At 42.3% G+C, this 21,083-nt stretch overlaps 2 protein-coding genes across 5 annotated transcripts; one reads left to right on the top strand and one right to left on the bottom strand.

The window, feature by feature from the left end:
- Positions 1-344: 344 nt before the first annotated feature.
- On the bottom strand, positions 345-7,113 carry LOC111950622 (heterogeneous nuclear ribonucleoprotein H). Of its 4 annotated transcripts, none has more exons than XM_023968357.2 (11): positions 7,027-7,113; positions 5,441-5,552; positions 5,173-5,328; positions 4,895-5,038; positions 4,184-4,322; positions 3,003-3,199; positions 2,658-2,764; positions 2,433-2,568; positions 2,209-2,292; positions 1,965-2,060; positions 345-1,029 (listed from the first exon to the last, which is right to left on the bottom strand). In XM_023968357.2, exons 2-11 carry the CDS (start codon positions 5,523-5,525, stop codon positions 938-940), a joined length of 1,236 nt encoding a protein of 411 aa, XP_023824125.1. In that variant the 5' UTR covers positions 5,526-5,552; positions 7,027-7,113; the 3' UTR covers positions 345-937. The 4 variants fall into 4 exon arrangements, with proteins under 4 accessions (XP_023824125.1, XP_023824126.1, XP_023824129.1 ...); XM_023968358.2 differs by having other exon boundaries at positions 3,012-3,199; XM_070434298.1 differs by having other exon boundaries at positions 483-1,029; positions 1,961-2,060.
- Positions 7,114-14,122: 7,009 nt separating this feature from the next.
- zgc:110540 (deoxynucleoside kinase) lies at positions 14,123-19,934 on the top strand. Its single transcript, XM_023968718.2, has 7 exons — positions 14,123-14,343; positions 15,957-16,072; positions 16,201-16,394; positions 16,520-16,667; positions 16,868-16,983; positions 19,061-19,160; positions 19,264-19,934. Exons 1-7 carry the CDS (start codon positions 14,250-14,252, stop codon positions 19,288-19,290), a joined length of 795 nt encoding a protein of 264 aa, XP_023824486.1. The 5' UTR covers positions 14,123-14,249; the 3' UTR covers positions 19,291-19,934.
- The last annotated feature ends 1,149 nt before the right edge of the window (positions 19,935-21,083 follow it).

Raw genomic sequence — 21,083 nt, 5'->3', positions numbered from 1 at the left:
TCTAGGTTAGGGGGATATTACCAGAAGAGTACGGCGAATAGGAAAGAGGTATTTTGCAGCGCACAATTTGCCCAGCGCAGTCCGGGTTAGGACGTCAATGTAAATAAGAATGTCTTCTTAACCGACTTGCCTAGTTAACCATTTTTTTTAAATTTTTAAACAAAGCACAAGTATGCGCTAAATAGGTCAACAGCGCCACCAAGTGTTAGAATGGGGTAGTAGGAACTAACATAATGTAAATGAGCATTCTTTTTATACCAGGAAATAGCCTTTAGGTGTCTGGAAACAGGCCCGTGCTGATTGCCCCAAAATATATTGCTTTAAAAAGGAATGACAAGAGAAAATATGTTAACAAGTTTATTAACGATGCCCAATAGAATCAAAACCAAGACAGTGAGAGGGGATGAGACAACTATGACAAGGTTTAAAACATTTAGCAGTTTGTGAGTCAACCAAAAAGAATATCCTGTTTATTTAAAAAAAAAAAAAAAAAAAAAATCTATTACAACATGCTCTTTAACATTATAAAAATCCCTCCAGCTCAAAGCAAGTTTATAGGAACTATGAAAAAGGAGCTGAAAATGTTTATCTCGGAGGAGCAGTCATGATTACCATATTTACAAAAGCACACGTTGCTTCAAACAGAATCCAGTCATTCAGGCTTTAACTACAGGTATAACTAGGGCGGAACCGAAATCAATCACCCCATGCGGTCTCAGATTCACAATACAAAATAAAATAAAAAAACAACATACTGACTCCAATGAGTTAAGTTTAAGAAAGGCTTGGGTAAAAACATGCCCTCCCCTCATCTTTCATACATTAGAGTTGAACCACTCCAGTCTGTACAGAATCTGTAACACTCGCAAAAAAAAACATAACATACTTTGCCAACAGCGAAGAACCTAGTTTTCCGGCTGCCCTCCCCCCGGAACCCCTACATGCCCCATCCCGCTCCCATGCTGCCATTCATGCCCACGGAGCCACGGCTGCTGCCATAGTAACTGCTGCTCATCCCGCTCTGATTACCTAACAGGAAAAAGAAATAGCAACATTATTACCGACGCAGACTTACCTTCTCCAATACAAACTACGCAAAAATATACATAGAAAGTGGATACTCATGGATGCGCACCACAATGGTAAAATGACAACAAAAATTGGAGACACCATGTCATTTTTTGGAGACATGTTGTTGACATGGTTATTAAAATAGTGTAGACGTGACTGCTAACTAAAACATTTTAGCTGGCTAGCTAATCATCTTAGCTAAATYTGGGGCAAACAATTCAGTTGTTTACCATTCATTTTAGGGATTGGGGCGAAAAAGAAAAAAAAAATCGATAGTTACCTAATTATATTATTTTACGATATATTGTATTGACAATATCGCAATATTTTTGAGCTAGTTGGCTGTACCTGCACCGAAACACCCATTATTGTTCCCTCATAGCTTATTCTCCACTTTTTTACATAGGGAGACAATTTGTTTTTAGCCCTTTTATTTCCACGACTAATCAAAACTAGCTATCATGGATTTCTCATCCCTCTGCAACAGACATATGATGAGCAATAAAATCACAGTATGGAATCACAATACATATAGAATCATGAGAATCGCAATGCATATCTTATCGTGAGGTACGTTGGCAATTCCAAACCCTAGTTAAATTTGCCACAACAAATCTCTTTGCTAGTAAACGGGACGCTGTCTCCACAATGGCAATGTGTCTCCAAAAATGTTAACTTTTTGACATCTCCGCTTTCCAAGCATATATGACCCCATGTAATATTTTGGTAAGTGATGCAAATCGRGAACTATGTAGGGCCAGGATGTAAAATATATGTAGAGGTTAGGAATTTTTCTTATCTGATATGACAAGTAAAAAAATGAAAAGAAAGAAACTGTGGCGTAATGTTAGTAACAACTCTCCTGTGACAGGCAGCAGAGAGCTGACACTTACTGTAATCATTGTACCCCCCCATGCTGGACTGGCTGCTGTAACCACCTGTATAACCAGTACTCATCTGTTGGCTGCCTCCATAGGAAGACTGGTTGGCTGTGGAAAATAMAACTCGGTCAAATAAAATACCTTACACCATATTGTTGTATGTCCAATTAAAGCCAAACTGATTCTGCACACAGAACTACACCCGTTGGCCCAGAATACACTTTTATGCCTTCATCTACTTCCCATAAAAACTCACCCATAGCCCCCATCATCTGTCCACCATAGCCACCATTGCTGCCCCCTGCTGTCGAGTTGAGGAACAACTCAACATAACGGTGCTCTGAGGAAGAGAGGGCAGTGTGAAACAAGGCAAACATCTTGATTGGATTAAAAAAAAGACAGAAGGTTTAGGATGCAACTACCCAGACAGAAACAGTGATGACGACCCACACACAGCACATTAAATTACTGCAGACTCACGCATGTTGGCTTTATCCTTCGACATGGCTGCCACAGCATCCTCATGCGTGGCAAACTCCACGTCAGCCTCTCCAGTTACCCTCCCATCTGGCCCGACCTCGATGTGCACACGCACTGGGTTCAGCGGAGAGAAAAACTACATGGGGGGGGGGGGAGAATGGCAACAATTAGCATTACAAGTCAGTGACTGAGTGTGTATATTACGTAACTAGTTCTGGTACTCACACTGTAGATGTCAGTCTCTGTTGCCCGGTAAGGAAGACCCCTCATGTGCACGCAGTGTCCGGTCGTACTCTGAAAACTTGAKCCYCTGTCACTATAACGATCTGAACCTATAGACGTTAGGAAAGTCCACAGAGTTAGAAGGCTTATGATTAGTTCCACCCACAAACACAGTAGAAATATACACAACTCCAGTATYCATTCTAACATCCAAAAACATGGTAAGTTTTCCCATGCTGCTGTGTCCCATCACCATCCACCTGTGATTTCCAAAGACACAGCAGAACGTGAAGAAGAAAAAAAGAAGAAGAGGGATGGCAGGGACAGAGAACTGAACTATATTCTCACCAGCCTCACCTCCACCGTAGCCCCCACGACGCATCCTGTCGAAAGAGCCTCCTCGGCCTATGCCGTTGTAGCCGCGGCCACCTCCGCCACCGGGCCGGTCGTAGGGGCCTGGTCTCTGCATGCCGCCCATGGTTTTGCGTGGGGGCTCGTAGTTCGTCCGCACCTCTGCATTGCTGCTCTTGAATATCTCAATATACCTAAAAAGGCACACAGACAAGCATTAGGCCAGGGTGCTAGTACCAAATTGTTTAACGACTATTGAGGAGAATACTGTACACGAGCAAAACAAAAACCAGGTAGCACTAAGGACATAGGACTGTAGCATTTCCATCCTGTTACTCACATCCATGCATGTCAATCATAATATCTATAAGAGAAGTAATGTRTCAAATTAGTTGTGACTTTCACTGACTGAACATTGAGGTTTCTCTTGTTAGGGTTAGTGACATATAGCCACTGGAATGCTACAGCTATTTTCCTGTAGATTTTTAAAATAAACTWTCACTGAGAAATCCAGAAAAATGAAACACTTTTCCTTATGGTTACTCAAAAGCACCATAGAGAAGTACACTGTCAGTGTTGCCATTATGCCATTAATAAATAAATGCCATTATTGACCCCAGAAAATCAAAGCTTTCCMTGTGACTGCAGGATCCATGGCCCAAGGAAGACTGGGTCTCAGTTACATCTGTGTGCCATGAGGGCCTGTGGATTAGTGCAGAGTGAAAACTGGTACCATCTTGGGCAAAAACACCATGGTGTCAAGGTGCCATTTTTAGAGAACACATTTAAATTCGATTCAAAATTAACTGGATTTGGGGMGGTAGATGAAAAGCATTTTATTTGTATCTGGCCCAGTTTAGTGATGTATATTCTGAATTCTCCATCTACATTACAAAAGGTGTTTCCTGACACCTTTGAGTGGAAGTCATTCGAAAACTTCCTCACAAAACCAAGTCCAGGACAATCACTCAGCACTAAAGTATGTTTTGGCCCAAAAATACGAGGTGCGTCTCTGAATTCGAAGAGACTATGGGCGATGATCTGAAATGGATACATGTATGAATGGTCCTTGTAGCATGTGCAGGTTCTTGGCATGTGTCATTACCACAGAAGACGATTGTGGTAACAGGTGAATACCATAAGAAAAGCAGCTTAGCCAGCCAACCATCCATCCCCACCTGTGCCCTATTCTTTCCTTGTGTTTCTTTAGAGCCTTTTCAGCTATATCCTGTGAAGCAAACTGCACGAAGGCCTCCCCCGTACTCCTCCCCTGGAAGTCCACCGGCAATGTTATCCCATTTGGCACGATTTCCAACCCTTCAACCCAAGGACAGATAACCCCAGCGGGGGGGACATATTAAATCACATGCCCATTCACAGAGTTGTTGCTCTTTTTCTTCAAAAATAACAAAATGAAAAGGGGGGAAAAAACACATCAGACACGAGAACCCTATGAAAAATAACCTTATGAACAGCGTGCCAGATGACTGTCAGCATTTGTATAATTTATTTACTTACTGTTTTTTGTACTTCATTCTGGGAACATAAAATAAAAAAGGGACCCATAGAATAGTAGGGAGAAATGAAGTTAGTGCTTGTTTGCACCAATTAATAGAGTGGTGCTACTGTCGAGTGGACGACTAATGTAAGATTCATCCAAAACAGAAGTATCCATCTTGGCTCTAATTAAGTCTCAGTTCTGATGGACTACCACAGTGATGTCYTATCACAGAGATCAGATCCCAATTAAATGTCAAGAGGCCATTAAGATAAGAATTTTCCTTCAGCCAAGTCTAGAACTACAGGCAGTGTATTTTCAAAGCTATTTTGATATCAACTGAGGGTGATAATCTTAAATTGGACTGGAGGACAAAGGGCACCAAACACACCTAAGAAGAACTGGACAATCTCCTCCTTGCTACAGCCGAAGGGAAGGCCACGCAYCCTCACAAGCCCGTCCCCCTCAGTCTCTGGGCTGTTTGGACCGGTGTGCTTCATGACCCAGTCCATCTCCACGTTGTTCGATTTGAATACTGAGACAGAAAACAGAACATGTGGATTCTTTAGCATCTAATCTCATATCAGAACCTGTTGGCACAATCACCTTGAAGATAATCATAATTCAAGATACTATTGGAATCAGAAGACAAACAAAATTAATGAATACCTTCCACATATCGGTGACCCAGGGTCTCTCGGTCTTTCTTGACTGCAATCTTCAGGTCGTCCTCTGACTCCAGCTCTACGAAGGCCTCGCCGCTTGGCCTACCCTCACGAGTGTAGGTGAAATGGATGCTTGTCCCATTGTTTGCAACTTTACAATCTGGAATATTATTGCACCAATTTAGTCACCTGAAAAACTTACGATATACTTACAGGCTTTGTTTTTATTAGGGGGAGAGAAAAAAATAAGTATCCATGTTTGTTTTTTTTACCAGAGAAAAATCTTGCCACTTCATCCACAGCGCAAGACCAGGGAAGGCCACGAATACGCACCACAAATCCCTCTCCATCTGCCATGGTTATTTTATGATCGGTCAGCCCTGGCTTGAGAGACAGTCAAAGTAAGCTACTATACATCAGGGGTCGGCAAAAAGCTGCCCTCGGGCCAAAACATACCAGCGAGGGATCTTTTTAGGTCCCTCTGTTTGAGGGTTGTTTGTTTTGGGTATAAAAAAATATATCACCAGGATTTTCAGCAAAAAAAATGTTTAATTAAGGTATGTAATTGTTATTTACAAATAAAATGTGTTTTTGTGCTTAATTGTGTACAATTTGCAGTGTACAAATAATATTATCAGTATTAGTTCCGGCCCACAACCATCGATCAGACATAAATGACCCGCAGCTTAATCTAGCATACCAGTACAATACAGTCAATGCATCTAGATGGGTAACTAGCATTTAAAGATGCACTATGCAGAAATCACTCCGCCATTTCCTGGTTGCAAAAATTTTAATAGTTAGCTTAATTTCAGTTTATGGTGAAAAACAAGTATACTGTAGAGAATCCTTGTTCCATCTAAACCACTGTTTGAATCTCTTTTCCATAACCAAACATATTGTATTTTCAGTTGGACAAAAACGAAAGTAAAACATGCCCAAATTAAACTTAAAGGGAAGCATAGAAATAACGCAAATAGAACACATCTACGGCTTCTTATGCTTGTTTAATGAGAATGACAAAACACACTTCTATGTGAATTTGGTCCATTCGKCCAAAAGTCTCCTATTGCAGATTTGACGATAACTGGCCATATTAAAAATGATCATGGTTTAGCGTTCTCGAAATATAAAATGTTTGTCCATCTCGCAAGAGTGTGGGACTTTGCTATACCACAGCTGACTATCAAGGAGAACAAACGGGTCAGGCGGGAGCCATTTTGGGAGGTAAAGCCAYAACTCACCAGTCAATACATCTTCAAATCAGAACCCGGGAAACGCAGAATCTGAATCAATTTCATTTCGGAATCACTAGCTAGCTGTTACTACATAGGCGAACTGTAATACATAATATTTTACATCAGAGTCTATTAAACTCCTGTATCAATGGCATGGCCATTTGAGTTGCTAGCTAAACAGTCATTTTTAATTTGGATGGGCTGCTCCTATACCAATCTCTGGCTGGCCTAAAAAAGAGCCACTGTGAGGTTGTATTTAGCTGACGTTAGCTAGCTAGGTAACATTTCAATGAATGAGTAGGTAACCTTAGATAGCTAGTTAGATTATGAGTTTAGACGTATAAATCTCTTGCACGTCTGTTATAGTTAGCGACTAAATGCCCGAATTATAATCTACAAAACCAGCAACAATGTTGGTAGTTTTCTAGCTAGCTACACAAAGCATGCTATCCGCACGCAGACAAAGACGTCGCAGGCCTCAAGACTACCACGGCTTAGCAAGAGACCCGTTCATTAATTGAGGTCAGTCTGCAATTAGAAATGTATAAATGCTTATACTTGAAACCTGAGTTAGCTAACCTTTCGGCTTTAATAGAATGCGACCACTGAAATGAAAATACCTGATGTCTTTTCTAGTCGGGTGTTCGGCGTGGCTCCTGTCTGGGCTAGTGTTCCTACAATGCCGGAACCGCAAAACAAAAAGATTGCGAAGTTCTTCTTTGAATATGTATTGGCGGATCGCAACCAACTGAAAGGTGCATACACCGCCACCTACTGTACTGGAGTGTGAGGACTCCCTATTAATCTATTTATCTTATCTGGCCCTGTGTTTCTGCCTACTGTTCTGGCGTCTGAATTAATTACACTATGTGACACAAAAGGGAAGGGAAATAGGACGMGGAAATGGAAAGAACGATTGCCCTACCAACTACCCAACCCTACGCCCATTAAAYCCTCACCACTATCCCACTACTTGGCCCTATCTGATCCTACAGCAGGCCMGCTGCCTGGGAGGACGGGACAATATCGTTCAACACACATTGAAACTCATCTGCAGTAAAATCTCGTACACCCAAGTACTTCTCTGCAATTGCTACCACAACTATTTATCTATATTCTGTGATTTGCGTTTCATTTCTGCTGTGCAGTTGATAACCATGGTTATGAACAGATTGTGAAATCAGACATTCACATAAAAAAATGTTTTTGAATTCAATGAAATAGTAACACCAGTCTTATATTTAATACATTACTATTAACTACAAATATAATGATTTCTCTATGACAAGGCCCCACTATGTCTGATTTCTCTATGACAAAGCCTAACTATGTCTGATTTCTCTATGACAAGGCCCCACTATGTCTGATTTCTCTATGACAAGGCCTAACTATGTCTGATTTCTCTATGACAAGGCCCCACTATGTCTGATTTCTCTGAAGGTTCCTTCTTTCCCTAGAAAGTTGTTCCTTGCCTCTGACGCCATTTGCTTTCTTTGGGTTTAGGTCTTTGTCAAATGACTTCATAAGATTGCATAATTTGTTTAAATATGCACAAATACAATTTATTAATTTACACTGAGTATACAAATCATTAAGAACACATGCTCTGATTCAGAGGGGTTAAAGCCCCCCCCACCTCTCTAATTCAGAGGGGTTAAAGCCCCCCCACCTCTCTAATTCAGAGGGGGTAAAGCCCCCCCACCTCTCTAATTCAGAGGGGTAAAGCCCCCCACCTCTCTAATTCAGAGGGGTTAAAGCCCCCCACCTCTCTAATTCAGAGGGGTTAAAGCCCCCCCACCTCTCTAATTCAGAGGGGTTAAAGCCCCCCCACCTCTCTAATTCAGAGGGGTTAAAGCCCCCCACCTCTCTAATTCAGAGGGGTTAAAGCCCCCCCACCTCTCTAATTCAGAGGGTTAAGCCCCCCCACCTCTCTAATTCAGAGGTTAAAGCCCCCCCACCTCTCTAATTCAGAGGGGTTAAAGCCCCCCCACCTCTCTAATTCAGAGGGGTTAAAGCCCCCCCCACCTCTCTAATTCAGAGGGGTTAAAAGCCCCCCCACCTCTCTAATTCAGAGGGGTTAAACCCCCCACTCTTCTATTCAGAGGGGTTAAAGCCCCCCCACCTCTCTAATTCAGAGGGGTTAAAGCCCCCCCACCTCTCTAATTCAGAGGGGTTAAAGCCCCCCCACCTCTCTAATTCAGAGGGGTTGGGTTAAATGCAGAAGACACATTTCAGATGAATGCATTCAGTTGTACAACTGACTAGGTATCCCCTTTCCCTTCCCTTTCTTCCATGACATAGACTGACCAGGTGAATACAGGTAAAAACTATGATCCCTTACTGATGTCACTTGTTAAATCCACTTTACATCATATCCATTCAATAATAGGATGGTTTTCCATATATATACACACAGTACCAGTCCAAAATGTGGACACACCTATTTATTCAAGGGTTTTTCTTTATTTCTACTATTTTCTACATTGTAGAAAAATAGTGAAGACATCTAAACTGTGAAATAACACATATGGAATTATGTAGTAAACAAAAAGTGTTAAATTGCCACCCTTTGCCTTGATGACAGCTTTGCACACTCTTGGCATTCTCTCAACCAGCTTCATGAGGAATGATTTTCCAACAGTCTTGAAGTAGTTCCCACATATACTGAGCACTTGTTGGCTGCTTTTCCTTCACTCTGCTGTCCAACTCATCCCAAACCATCTCAATTGGGTTGAGGTCGGGTGCTTGTGGAGGCCAGGTCATCTGATGCAGCACTCTCCTTCTAMATCAAATAGCCCTTACATAGCCTGGAGGTGTGTTCTGGGTCATTGTCCTGTTGAAAAACAAATGATAGTCCCACTAAGTGCAAACCAGATGGGATGGCGTATCGCTGCAGAATGCTGTGGTAGCCATGCTGGTTAAGTGTGCCTTGAATTCAAAATAAATCACAGACAGTTTCACCAGAAAAGCATCCCCACACCATCACACCTCCTCCACCACACTTCACGGTGGGAACCACACATGCAGAGATCATCCGTTCACCTACTCTGCATCTCACAAAGAKACAGCAGTTGGAACCAAAAATCTAAAATTTGAACTCATCAGACCAAAGGACCGATTTCCATCGGTCTAATGTCCATTGCTTGTGTTTCTTGGGCCAAGCAAGTCTCTTCTTATTATTGGTGTCCTTTAGTAGTGGTTTCTTTACAGAAATTCGACCATGAAGGCCTGATTCACGTAGTCTCCTCTGAACAGTTGATGTTAAGATGTGTCTGTTACTTGAACTCTGTGAAGCATTTATTTGGGCTGCAATCTGAGGTGTAGGTAACTCCAATGAACGTATCCTCTGCAGCAGAGGTAACTCTGMGTCTTCCTTTCCTGTGGCGGTCCTCATGAGAAKCAGTTTCATCATAGCGCTTGATGGTTTTTGCAACTGCACTTGAAGAAACTTTAAAAGTTCTTGACATTTTCCGAATTGACTGGTCTTCATGTCTTAAAGTAAAAATGGACTGTCGTTTCTCTTTGCTTATTTGAGCTATTCTTGTCATAATATGGATTGGTGTGTATATATATATATATATGGTGGTCAGACTGATAGGCAGTGGGGAACAGCTGGAGTTGGGCTTGAACAGGAGGACTGCTTTCGCCCAAACTTTAGACTTCTAATTCATTACATCATGAATTACTGGGCAAGTTCATTTTGCATCTCCCAGTACCCCGGGTGGGTAGAAATGTCACTTTAGGACCAATGGGCACTGGGCAATGCAAAACGAATTCGCCCAATGAAACGAGGTCTAATCGCTTTCCACATAGGTAATTCATGTGAGATAAATCTAAGAAATGACTGAGAAATTATCTGCTTAGGGAGACGGATACAGGCATCCTGGTCACATGGCCCGCCCATCTGAGCTGTGCTTTCATAAGCAGTGTGGGAATGCTCATCATGTCGGCTCCATTSAGAACTACAGTGTCTGAGATTATGTCCTGCCACTTGATCCTCAGGAGCTTCCTCAAACAGTTCAGGTGAAAGTGGCTTAGTTTCCTGGCATAGCGTTGGTAGACTGGTAGGGGTCGGACATAAGTAAGGGTCGGTAATGTGACTGCCTGGTTAACCGTTTTGTTTCCAGTTTGATGCCTGTCCTTTCCCACACCAAATCTCACAGACGGCCAAAGGCTGCACTAGCCTTGYCGATCCTGATGTTCGTTTCATTGTCTATGTGAACACCCCAAGAAATTACGTTACCAAGGTACGTGAATTTGACCACAGCTGACAGTTTCTGACCTTTCAAATCAAATCACATCAAATGTTATTAGTCACATGCGCCAAATACAACAGTGAAACAATACTTACAGTGAAATGTTTACTTACGAGCCCCTAACCAACAATGCAGTTWAAAAAAAATACGGATAAGAATAAGAGATAAAAGTAACAAGTAATTAAAGAGCAGCAGTAAAATAACAATAGCGAGACTATATACAGGGAGTACCGGTACAGAGTTAATGTGCGTGGGCACCGGTTAGTTGAGGTAATATGTACACGTAGGTAGAGTTATTAAAGTGACTATACATAGATGACAACAGAGAGTAAAGAGCGGTGTAAAGAGGGGGACCACTGCAAATAGTCTGGGTAGCCATTTTAACTAGATGTTCAGGAGTCTTATGGCTTGGGGGTAGAAGCTGTTAGAATAGGTTTTGTTGTGCCCTCTTCACGACTGTCTTAGTGTGCTTGGACCATGTTAGTTTGTTGGTGATGTGGACACCAAGGAACTTGAAGCTCTCAACCTGCTCTACTGCAGCCKCGTCAATGAGAATGGGGGCGTGCTCAGTCCTCTTTTTCCTGTAGTCCACAATCATCTCCTTTGTCTTGWTTACGTTGATAGAGAGGTTGTTGTCCTGGCACCACAGGGCCAGGTCTCTGATCTCCTTCCTATAGGCTGTCTCGTCGTTGTCGGTGATCAGGGCTTCCACTGTTGTGTCATCGGCAAATGTAATGATGGTGTTGGAGTRGTGCCTGGCCGTGCAGCCATGAGTGAACAGGGAGTACAAGAGGGGGCTGAGCACGCACCCCTGAGGGGTCCCTGTGTTGAGGATCAGCGTGGCGGATGTTTTGTTACCTYCCCTTACCACCTGGGGGCAGCCCGTCAGGAAGTCCAGGATCCAGTTGCAGAGGGAGGTGTTTAGTCCCAGGGTCCTTAGCTTATTGATGAGCTTTGAGGGCACTATGGTGTTGAACGCTGAGTCAATGAATAGCATTCTCACATAGGTGTTCCTTTTGTCCAGGTGGGAAAGGGCGGTGTGGAGTGCAATAGAGATTGCAACATCTGTGGATCTTTTGGGGCAGTATGCAAATTGGAGTGGGTCTAGGGTTTCTGGGATGATGGTGTTAATGTGAGCCATCACCACCCTTTCAAAGCACTTCATGGTTACAGACGTGAGTGCTACAGGTCAGTAGTCATTTAGGCAGGTTACATTAGTGTTCTTGGGCACAGGGACTATGGTGGTCTTACAGACTCGGACAGGGAGAGGTTGAAAATGTCAGTGAAGACACTTGCCAGTTGGTCAGCGCATGCTCGCAGTACACATCCTGGTAATCCCTCTGGCCCTGCGGCCTTGGGAATGTTGACCTGTTTAAAGGTCTTACTCACATCGGCTGCGGAGAGCGTGATCACACAGTCTTCCGGAACAGCTGGTGCTTTCATGCATGTTTCAGTGTTATTTCCCTCAAATCGAGTAGTTTAGCTCGTCTGGTAGGCTRGTGTCACTGGGCAGCTCTCGGGTGTGCTTCCCTTTGTAGTGTTTAATAGTTTGCAAGCCCTGCCACATCRGACGAGCGTCAGAGCCGGTGTCGTACGACTCGATCTTAGMTCTGTATTGACGCTTTGCCTGTTTGATGGTTCGTCGGAGGGCATAGCGCGATTTCTTATACGCTTCCGGGTTAGAGTCCCGCTCCTTGAAAGCGGRAGCTCTATCCTTTAGCTCAGTGCGGATGCTGCCTGTAATCCATGGATTCTGGTTGGGGTATGTACGTACCGTCACTGTGGGGACGACGTCATCGATGCACTCATTGATGAAGCCAATGACTGATGTGGTGTACTCCTCAATGCCATCGGAGGAATCGCGGAACATATTCCAGTCTGAACTAGCAAAACAGTCCTGTAGCTTAGCATCTGCTTCCTCTGACCTCTTTTTTATTGATCTAGCCACTGGTGCTTCCTGCTTTAATTTTTGCTTGTAAGCAGGAATCAGGAGGATAGAATTATGGTCAGATTTGCCAAATGGAGSGTGAGGGAGAGCTTTGTATGCATCTCTGTGTGTGGAGTAAAGGTGGTCCAGAGATTTTCCCCTCTGGTTGCACATTTAACATGCTGATAGAAATTAGGTAAAACAGATTTAAGTTTCCCTGCATTAAAGTCCCCGTCTACTAGGAGCGCTGCCTRTGGGTGAGCGTTTTCTTGTTTGCTTATGGCGGTATACAGCTCATTGAGTGCGGTTTTAGTGCCAGCATCGGTCTGTGGTGGTATGTAGACAGCTACGAAAAATACAGATGAAAACTCTCTAGGTAGATAGTGAGGTCTACAGCTTATCATGAGATACTCTACCTCAGGCGAGCAAAACCTTGAGACTTCCTTACATATCGTGCACCAGCTGTTATTTACTTATAAGCATAGGCTCCCGCCTCGTGTCTTACCAGAGGCTGCTGTTCTATCCTGCTGATAGAGTGTATAACCTGCCAGCTGTATGTTCTTAATGTCGTCGTTCAGTCACAACTCGGTGAAACGTAAGATGTTACAATTTTTAATATTCCGTTGGTAGGATATACGTGCTTTCAGTTCATCCCATTTATTTTCCAGCGATTGAACGTTAGCTAGCAGGACAGAAGGCAAAGGCAGATTAMCCACTRGTCACCTGATCCTCACAAGGCACCCTGATCTTTRCCCGCGAAATCTCAGTTTCCTTCTCCAGCGAATGACGGGGATCTGGGCCTGGTCGGGTGTCTGTAGTATCTCCCTCCCATCCGACTCATTGAAGAAAAACTCTTTGTCTAATCTGAGGTGAGTAATTGCAGTTCTGATGTCCAGAAGCTCTTTTCGGTCATAAGCGACGTAGCGGCAACATTATGTACAAAACAAAATTACGAACAACGCGAAACAAACAAACAAAAAAGCATGGTCGGTTAAGAGCTGATAAGACGGCAGCCATTCCCTCCGGCTGCCATCTTCACTTTATTTACATATCAACTAACCACATCATATGTTATCGCAATCTGGTGTGCACGACAGCACAGTCGATGACYTGGCACGCAACCATTGGTTGATGTAATGCGATGCCTGTCCATCTAGACGGGCAGGAGCTCAACCAAGGTTTGTAACATGACCTTGTGGTACAGGGTGAGCCATTAAGGTCTTTGTCTTGGATTCTTTCTACTAAAATATCAGACTTGCCTTTTATAAACCAGCTATAGACCCACCAAATTGGGGATTTTTGAAGTATGGGGAAGCATGGGGTTGAATAGATATCTCCACGACTCAATGGAGAGCATTTCCATTGAGGAATTTCAGTGTATTCAATATTCACGGCTTTAATGCACCAGAAGACTGTGAATGTACCAACTACACGAAGCTTGAAGAATACTTGTAGTTCGGTGTCTTGTGGGTCATGTAGTATTGAAGCTTTGGTCCACCCCCGGAAGTAGTAACATATATATCCTCGGYATTCAATTTGATCTGATTATCGCGCTACTCTGCTCCTGTATGTCCCTTGGGCTCACTTCGGTAACTTGGCTATATCTAGGTTTTGAGTTTATAACTAGCWAAATAATTTAGCCAATATCACATTCTTTATAATGGCAACACCTCCTAAGAGAATATGTTCAAGTCCAWGTTTTGACAACAGTTTTGAGAAAAGAACTAAGAAGATATCAATTGAAGGAAACATTGGTGAGTTTGCGCAGCCAGCTGGCTACACATTTAACGTACACAATCTGAGAGCTAGCTATCGATATATTTCTAAAATTAGATAGCTAGTTAACTACCTATGTGGATGTTTAACTCCGTGTTTGGTCTGATTTTACTCGACTCATCCTGCCGAATCAACAGCACACTAGCGAGTACATTGCATTCTGTTCACTAAACAACTATTGGCGCCAAAACAATACATTCTCAATCTTTGCCTGCATTTTATTACTCCGAAATACTTAACGCTAGCTAACGTTATCTAGTTGTAATGGCCAAGTTAGTTAATTAATTTGATAGGCTGGCGAAAAATAACTACACTAGCTAGGTTTCCATCCAATTAGACATATATTTTAATGCAAATATTCTCAACCGCAAAAAAGCCTGCATTTTCCCAGGAAATGCTTCCATCAAATTGACTTGTTGCGCACAAAAGGCTGTGAGTGATTACCTTGTGCAGTTCAATTCTCATCTACCGACTAATTAAACACAAACTAAATGTGTTTCATTATCATTTTCATATCRACTTATGGTTTGCTTACGAAAAATGTGTTTATAGAGTGCCCACTCTTGTATTGGTACGCGCTCTCTAGCCCGCAGGTCCAGGTCGGGTTTAGGTTGCGGATAAACGGCAGCCAAGTATCGATGATCATGTCACCAGAATAAGACCCTCGATATTTATTAGAACAGAACATCAAACTCATCCGTTACCTTGCACTTTTACTACCCTGTGAAGTTAATGTATTTCATCTGTAGCCTAATAAACTGCATGTTTCCCGAGTCGTAGTGGGAGGACCACATGAGACTTTAATTAAACATCAGAACAGATTGTTTATAACGTTACTGCCTTGGAGCAGAAATGTATATTTATATCACTTAAGAGCCCCTGGGCCAGCGTAGTTGCCCCCCCCCCCCCTTAAAAAAAAAAAANAAAAAAAAAAAAGTACCTTATTCAACTTAACATTTCAATAAATCAAATGTTAGCTGACTTGTATATTTGACTGTTAGCTAGCTTTATATATTAATTCAACATGAGTAGAGGTTGCAAAATGGTTCGCTAACTAGCTCGCTTGCTTAGGATGAATATGTATGAACTTTCCAATTTGTAAGTCGCTCTGGATAAGAGCGTCTGCTAAATGACTTAAATGTAATGTAAAAATTAGCTTAGCATGTCGTTGCTAGCTGTTACATTTGACKCAACTGGTCTCCTGAAGAATCTTAGATATTGTCACATTTGTCTGACTACTGTAACACAACTTGTAACTCGACGTTTTATTTACAAGATACTCAGTTCAAACGTCTGCCATGTTTAAAACTTTTGTATCTGTTGTACTCTGCCCTTTGACATTTTTTGAAACAAATCTGATTGTTTAGGGCAGAAAAACCAATCATTGTTTCTGCCCTAAACCAATCATTGATTCTGTCAACCTGCTCCAATGTATGGCTTTGGGTTCTCGTGAGCTAGCTATACATGTCTTGCTACCAGAGTGCAAATGATTCTGGTTAATTAGCTAACTTAAAAAAAAAAAAATGTTTGTCTTGTTTTCCCTAATATCGTTATATTGGGATACTGCTTAAAGTGTTTCTGTGTGTTGCAGCTGCAGGGAAGTCTACATTTGTGCAAATTTTAGAAAAGTCTTCAGAAGAATGGGAGGTCATACCAGAGCCCATTGGGAAGTGGTGCAACGTTCAAAACACTGACAATGAGTATGAGGTAACTGCAATGTTATGTCCAGTACATAATGTTACGTAAAATGTTATCCCATTTTTAATGTTCAATTCATGTGAGTCACAATGTTGGGACAATTGGTCCTCCGCTTGACAATGTGTTCCCTGTTCCAGGAGCTCAGCACATCTCAGAAGAGTGGAGYTAACCTGCTGCAGATGCTGTATGACAAACCTAGCCGCTGGTCCTATACATTCCAGAGTTACGCCTGTCTGAGTCGTGTCCGTGCTCAGCTGCAACCCCCTTCTGCAAAGTTGCAACAGGCAGAGAAACCTGTCCAGTTCTTTGAGCGCTCTGTTTACAGTGACCGGTGTGTACCCGTCTGGTGGTTGATTGGTTTAGTTGTAAAATCAGAATACGACCTGAGAACCTGTGGTAGTGGTATGACTGTCTTTATTTCACTGAGTCTGACTTGTATTGTGGCTCTTTTGCCAGGTATATATTTGCCTCCAACCTATTTGAGTCTGGGGACATGAATGAGACCGAATGGGCCATTTACCAAGACTGGCACGGTTGGCTGCTCTCTCAGTTTGAGTCTCAAATTGAGCTGGATGCCATGATCTACCTTCGGGCTGACCCACAGGTGACTAAAGRCTTTACACCCTCAGTTCACAAGTGTTTAAACTCCAGACAGTTTGGTGGTCAGATTACTTTCTATTTTATTTATTTTTACACAGCCATGTGCTTAAGGATTTAATTTTCAATTATACTGAAGTGCTTACATGGTCTATATATTTCGGCCTGGCAGAGAAACTAACCCAAAAAATGAAATCTGTCTTTCAGAGATGTATGCAGAGGCTGCACCGCCGAGGACGGGAGGAGGAACAAGGGATTCCAATTGACTATCTGGAGCAACTGCACTATAAGCACGAGTGCTGGCTGTACCACCGCAGTACTCAGTAAGTGTTCACCCATTTATACATACAGCGCATTCAGAAAGAATTCAGACCACTTGCCTTTTCCCACATTGTGTTAGGTTACAACCTTATTCTAAAATGATTAAAAAAATATATATATATATATAAAAAATAAAAAAACAACAACAAAAAACGTGGCACTTGGCATTCAGGCCAAAGAGTTGAATCTTGGTTTTATCAGACCAGAGAATCTTGTTTCTCATGGTCTGAGAGTCCTTTAGGTGCCTTTTGGCAAACTCCAAGTAGACTGTCATGTCCCTATTTTATTGAYGAGTTCCTTCCGTCTGGCCACTCTACCATAAAGGCCTGATAGGTGGAGTGCTATAGAGATGGTTGTCCTTCTGGAAGGTTCTCCCATCTCCACAGAGGACCTCGGGAGCTTTGTCATATTGACCATTGGGTTCTTGGTCACCTCCCTGATCAAGGCCCTTCTCCCCTGATTGCTCAGTTTGGCCGGGCGGCCAGCTCTAGGAAGAGTCTTGGTGGTTCCAAACGTTGTAATAAATCTGTAAAAAAAAATGGCCCGTTTTCACGGTCATTATGGGATATTGTGTTTTTAGATTGAGGCAAAAAAAAAAAAAATCAACAATTTTAGAAGAATGCTGTAACAAAATGTGGAAAAGGGGAAGGGGTCTGAATATTTTTTGCAATGCACTGTATAGATTTCACATGCCTGGGAATACAGATATGCATCTGTTTGGTCACAGATGCCTTGAAAAAAGGTAGGTGTGTAGATCAGAAAACCAGTCAGGATCTGGTGTGACCACCATTTGCTTCATGCAGTGCGACACATCTACTTTGCTTAGAGTTGATCAGGCTGTTTATTGTGGGATGTACGTACATACCCCAACCAGAAGCCATGGATTACAGGCTACTTTCGCACTGAGATAAAGGGTAGAGCTGCCGCTTTCAAGGTGCGGGACTCTAACCTGGAAGCTTATAAGAAATCCTGCTATGCCCTCCGAACGATCAAACAGGCAAAGCGCCAATACAAGGCTTAGATTAGTACGATTCACTCTGGCTCCGACCCTCAACTTTGATTTGATGTTGTCCCACTCCTCTTCAATGGCTGTGCGATGTTGCTGGATATTGGCAAGAACTGGAACACGCTGTCGTACACGTCGGTCCAGAGTATCGCAAACATGGTCAATGGGTGACATGTCTGGTGAGTGTGCAGGCCATGGAAGAACTGGGACATTTTCCGCTTCCGTGAATTGTGTACAGATCCTTTTCGACATCGGGCTGTGCAGAAACATGACGTGATGTCGTCGGATGAATGGCACCACAATGGGCCTTGATCTCCTCACGGTGTCTCTGTGCATTCAAATTGCCATCGATAAAATGCAATTGTGTTCGTTGTCCGTAGCTTATGCCTTCCCATATCGTAACCCCATCGTCACCATGGGACACTCTGTTCACAACGTTGACATCAGCAAACTGCTCGCCCACGTGACGCCATACACGTGGTCTGCGGTTGTGAGGCCAGTTGGACATACTGACAAATTCTCTAAAACTAGTTGATGCTAGAGAAATGAACATTCAATGCTTTGCTGGACATTCCTGCAGTCAGCATGCTATTTGCACCCTCCCTCAACTTCATACATCCGTGGCATTGTTGTGACACAACTACACATTTTAGTGGCCTTTTATTGTCCCCAGCACAAGGTGGACCTGTGTAATGATCATGCTCTTTAATCAGCTTCTTGYTATGCCACACCTGTCAGGTGGATGGATCATCTTGGCAAACGAGAAATGCTCACGAACAGGAATGTAAACTAATTTGAGAGCGTTAAGCTTTTTGTGCTTATGGAACATTTCTGGGATATTACTTCAGCTCATGAAACATGGGACTAAAACTTTACATGTTGCYTTTTTGTTGAGTGTGTTTTAGCCAATATGCAACTTGTTTTCTTTTTCTGTGCTGGTATTAGGTGTTAGACTATCATGTCAACTTTTGTCCCATTTTGACAGCATAGATCGAGTGGTTTCTTTGTCAAAGGGCTTGGCATTACTAGGAGTTTGGGAATGTTATCAGTGTAATATTGTTTCCTACTTCTAGACTTGATTTTGAGTACCTGAAAGATATCCCCATCCTGGTGTTGGATGTTAATGATGACTTCAAGAATGATCGAATTAAGCAGGAAGCTGTGCTGGACAAGGTTAGTGTTGGTTTGCACTTGTATCATCAAGAGATTGTTTAGTTCACCTCAAATCAGAATTTGTCATGGCTTACATGTGTTTTTCATCCCGGTTTCCACACAGGTCAGAGAATTCCTCAGCACGCTGTGAGCTAGAAAGGATACCGATGTTAGACTGCACCAGCTCACTGGTCTTATGCTACAGACTGCATCATTCCTGACAGTTTAWATCTACTTCCATGCCTCAAAGATTACACTGGTCCTCCATGCCTTAGATAATACTGGCAGAGAAGATTTTGGTAATTTTCTAACTTTATGCAATTCTCATTTTCCTGTTGGGTGGAGAACAATGTTTTTAGTTAAGTTTGAGTGACTTACAATATCATTTGGGGTCCCCGGTTGGTAATTTGACCATGATTAGATAGCTGGCTGGTGGTAAATTAGTCTAATCTTAAAACTGTTAGCTGATATTGGCTTATTGACTGACTTGTCAGTTACTGACATACAGTAAGAGAAACTGCTGGTATATGCTATTCTAACTCTCAACAGTAAATTGAAACTCCGACTGAGTTACTAAAAATAACATTTGATCCGCGGGCATATTAAAGGGACTGCCAGTTTCCCATCCCTGGTCTGGAGACTGAAGATAAGTTGAACAGGTGTATGAGTGCTGAGGTAGAACAAAGCTTGCATACAACAGTAGGACTAGGTGGTTGGACACCTGCCTTACCAACTACACCAGCTCACTGGTCCTCTTGTGTCATTTAGACTAGAGATTAACAGGCACTTGAGAAAATGTATTTACCTGCTCATGACAGTCGGTATACTTGAAAATGTATGATTTTTAGGGTTGCCAGATTTACATGGAACTTTATCTATTTTAAATGTAATGTGTAAAAGGTGCTGTGTGCTTGTTTTTAATATAGTCAGTTCATTTACTTTATTTTTTTTGTATTTATATTGTGATTACATAAACYCACAGATTAAGCCTAGTCCAATGGAGATTCGTAATTGAGAATGCTTTTTAGTCCAGGACTAGGCTTAATCTGTACTTGGTTAACCGGACCCAGGAGTGTCTGCAGGATCTTACACTGACTGAATTTGATTCAGAAAGATTTGGTACCACCACCAGAATGTCATTGTTCATTAGGTGTAAGGTCCTCCTATGGCTGTTCTTAGTCTGATTGAAACACTAAACTTTCACTTCAAGTGTTGTGTCACAATTTTAGATTAAACGGCTCTTTCTTACCGAGCCACATGATGTGCAGTACATCTGTGGCAGGTGGCTGTCGTTTCGTTCAAAAGGGTTAGATCCAAACATGAGTTTTACTTTGTTTATTTGTGTAATATGCTGTGARGAAATATACCACTTACAATTTGTTGTTTGATGGGAGTTACATATTTGTTTCTGAAATAAATGGTAAAAAATGTTGACTTAAGTTGCTATATAGATATATTTATAAGATGACAACAATGGTCACTCAGCCTCAAGTATGATTTTTGAAAAAGGGTTTGTGGTTGAGACCATGGGACTGACTGGTGTTTGCTTTCAGTTGGCTTGACTGAGGATATTCAATACCGTAGTGGCCATCTAGCAAAGGTAATGCTGTGCATGCTTAGTCACTATTGGATTCATTAAAGGGGCAATCCGCAGTTGAACCAACGGTGGGTTGTTCGCACCTCTGTCACAAATGTAACCACTCTAAAATTCATAGACAGTGCTATGGATGCATGGACTGACCATCCAAGATAGAGAAATTATAGTTTTAAACATGTTTTGAGGCTGTACATGGTTTGTTTATTTGTTACGTTTACAGACATTGGAGTCAAACAAGCTTATAGTTTGGGTTCTGATGTGGTGATACGCTAAGCTTGAGGCATTTRTAAGTTATATTCTTCAAGTTTCATTGAGTATATAATTAATTTATAATTCCAAAAAGGGTG

The sequence above is a fragment of the Salvelinus sp. IW2-2015 genome, linkage group LG23 (assembly GCF_002910315.2).
Source record: "Salvelinus sp. IW2-2015 linkage group LG23, ASM291031v2, whole genome shotgun sequence".
In the NCBI taxonomy this organism is placed as follows: domain Eukaryota; kingdom Metazoa; phylum Chordata; class Actinopteri; order Salmoniformes; family Salmonidae; genus Salvelinus; species Salvelinus sp. IW2-2015.
This window is presented reverse-complemented; position numbering and strand designations above follow the sequence as displayed.